This window comes from Urocitellus parryii, chromosome 11 (genome assembly GCF_045843805.1).
Source record: "Urocitellus parryii isolate mUroPar1 chromosome 11, mUroPar1.hap1, whole genome shotgun sequence".
In the NCBI taxonomy this organism is placed as follows: domain Eukaryota; kingdom Metazoa; phylum Chordata; class Mammalia; order Rodentia; family Sciuridae; genus Urocitellus; species Urocitellus parryii.
Genome location: NC_135541.1, coordinates 27575773 through 27578441, shown reverse-complemented (window position 1 = coordinate 27578441; position 2669 = coordinate 27575773). Strand labels below are relative to the sequence as shown.

At 47.8% G+C, this 2669-nt stretch overlaps 1 protein-coding gene across 1 annotated transcript; it reads left to right on the top strand.

Moving 5' to 3' along the window:
- The first annotated feature begins 834 nt into the window (after window positions 1-834).
- Window positions 835-1782, top strand: LOC144249187 (olfactory receptor 2A12-like). The gene has a single exon (XM_077791414.1). The coding sequence runs from the start codon at window positions 835-837 to the stop codon at window positions 1780-1782; it is 948 nt and encodes a 315-aa protein (XP_077647540.1).
- The last annotated feature ends 887 nt before the right edge of the window (window positions 1783-2669 follow it).

The following is a 2669-nucleotide window of genomic DNA, read 5'->3' as shown; positions in this document are numbered from 1 at the left end:
TGGGGCAAGTGAGGCCCTAGTGCCTGCTTGGAGTCCACCAATAAGGTCAGGTGAGGAGAGCACTGCTGGCCCTTCCACAGGCCACTCCTCCAGCTCTCAAGCTGAATAAGGAAGGCGGACCCCAGCCAGCAGCAGAAGGACCTTCCTGCTGCTCTTGAGGCCAGTGCCCTCCAGCGCCCACTATTCTGGAGCTCACACTGTGCCAGCTGGCCAAGGAGCATGTTTGCAGGGTGTGAGGAGGAGGGGCCTGCTTGCTCACACCCTGACAGTGTCCTCCAAGGCACAGCACAACTTCCTGTCTATGGAGTCGGGGAGCTGGGGCTGACCTGGGGCCAACTGGTTTGTTAGACATGAGTGACCAACTGTGTACTGAGGGGTGGGGAATGATGGTTTAAGAGCTCATATGAACATTTTGTGTCTTATTCAGTGTTTCTTTTTTTAATATTTTATTTTATTTATTTTTTCGTTGTAAATGGACACAACATCTTTATTTTATTTTTATGTGGTGCTGAGGATCAAACCCAGGGTCTCGAACGTGCTAGGCGAGCAATCTACCACTGAGCCACAACCCCAGCCCTTATTCAGTACTTTAAGTCTTCATTAGTTGCTTCATATACATTGTCTCTACTCCTGATAAAATCCATGCAGATGTTTATTAGCCACATCTTATAGATGAAGAGACTGAGGCTCTGAGAGGTTAAGTAACTTGTCCAAGATTACCCAGAAACAGCATCACGGGCAGGATTAAAACCTTCGCTGTCTGCTTTTACAGGTGGCATGCTACCATACTTTAGATGACATGTCGATGAATGTGATTTTCTTATAGGCCCCACCATGGGGATGCTTCCAGAGAAAAACCAAAGCTGGGTTTCTGAATTTGTGCTACTTGGCTTCTCCAGTGACCCCATGTCCAACAGGGTCCTTTTCTTTGTCTTCCTTCTCCTCTACCTGAGCTCAGTGCTGGGCAATGGGCTCATTGTTGCCCTGATCTGCCTGGACCCTCATCTCCACACTCCCATGTACTTCTTCCTCTGTGTCCTCTCGGTGCTGGATACGAGCTACATCACCACCACCATGCCCCAGATGTTGGTGCATCTTCTGGCTCACTCTCGGACCATCTCCTTTGCTGGCTGTTGGCTGCAGATGTATGTGTTTTGTGCTCTGGGACTGACCGAGTGCATCTTCTTTGTAGTCATGGCTTATGACCGCTATGTGGCCATTTGCTATCCTCTGCGTTATACCATCATTCTCAACTGGAGACTGTGCACACAGTTGGCAGCTGGGACATGGGCCTGTGGTTTCCTCTTTTCTCTGGTCCATACCTTCCTCACTATGAGGCTGCCATACTGTGGACCTAATAGGATCAACCACTACTTCTGTGAAGGGCCCTCCGTACGGAACTTGGCTTGCACTGACACCCAGCTCATTGACGTGGTGGATCTGATCATCAGTGTCTTTGTGGTGGTCACCCCACTTTCCCTCATTCTGGCCTCCTACATTCATATCACCCTGGCCATTCTCAAGATCAAGACCACCCAGGGCCGCTGCAAGGCTTTTTCCACCTGTGCCTCCCACCTGACTGTGGTCACACTCTTCTATGCTCCAGTGACTTACATCTACACGAGGCCCAACTCCAGCTACTCTCCAGAGCAAGACAAGCAAATCTCCCTCCTCTACAATGTCTTCACAGCCCTGCTCAATCCCATGGTCTACAGTCTGAGAAATAAGGACATTAAGAGGGCTTTTCTTAAGGTAATGGGACGTGGTAGGGTGGCCTCGTGAACTGGGACCCAGGAGAAGGTTGGGATAGAATGTCTAATGCTGAAGAAAGAGAGATCATCTATAATACCTGCAACCCACTTTGTGCATTTGAATAAGTATAGAACTTGGTTAGTGGAACAAATGTTCATGAAACCAACGTGGGTGTCTTGATTAATTTCCTACCTTGCAGTGCAGTAACAAACAGCTCAGTAATCTCTGGTTTACAACAGCAAACATTCATTTCTTGCTCATGTTCCATGTTAGTTGTAGGTTGACTGCAGTTCTCTGCAGTCTCAGATCACCTCATAAGGAGGAGCCCTTAAAGTAGAACATGGTATTCCAAGACAGAGGGGAAGACATAATGGACAAAGCATGTGATGACTATTAAAGCTTCTCAGAGGGGCTGGGGATGTGGCTCAAGCGGTAGCGCCCTCGCCTGGCATGCGTGCGGCCCGGGTTCGATCCTCAGCACCACATACAAACAAAGATGTTGTGTCCGCCGAGAACTAAAAAATAAATATTAAAAATTCCCTCTCTCTCTCTCTCCTCTCTCACTCTCTTTAAAAAAAAATAATAAAAAAATAAAGCTTCTCAGAAATGACTGTACACATCCCAAGCAAGTCATGTGATCAAGGCTGATGGCAAAGGGATGGAAGTATTTTCCCTACAGAGAAGTAACAAAGTTACATGGCAATGGGCAGACATGCTTAGTTCCAGAACTCTGAAGACCCACAGAAAGATATGGAGAGATTTATAGTCATGAAATTTTATTTCTGCAACCCAAGAAGATGCCACAATGGCTGGTGAGAACTGATGATCTCAGTGGAATGAGGTTCTCTCCGCGGCTGATAGACACAAAGGGCCAGGATCCCCATCATTCCACAGCCATCCAACACTGTGGACCTCAG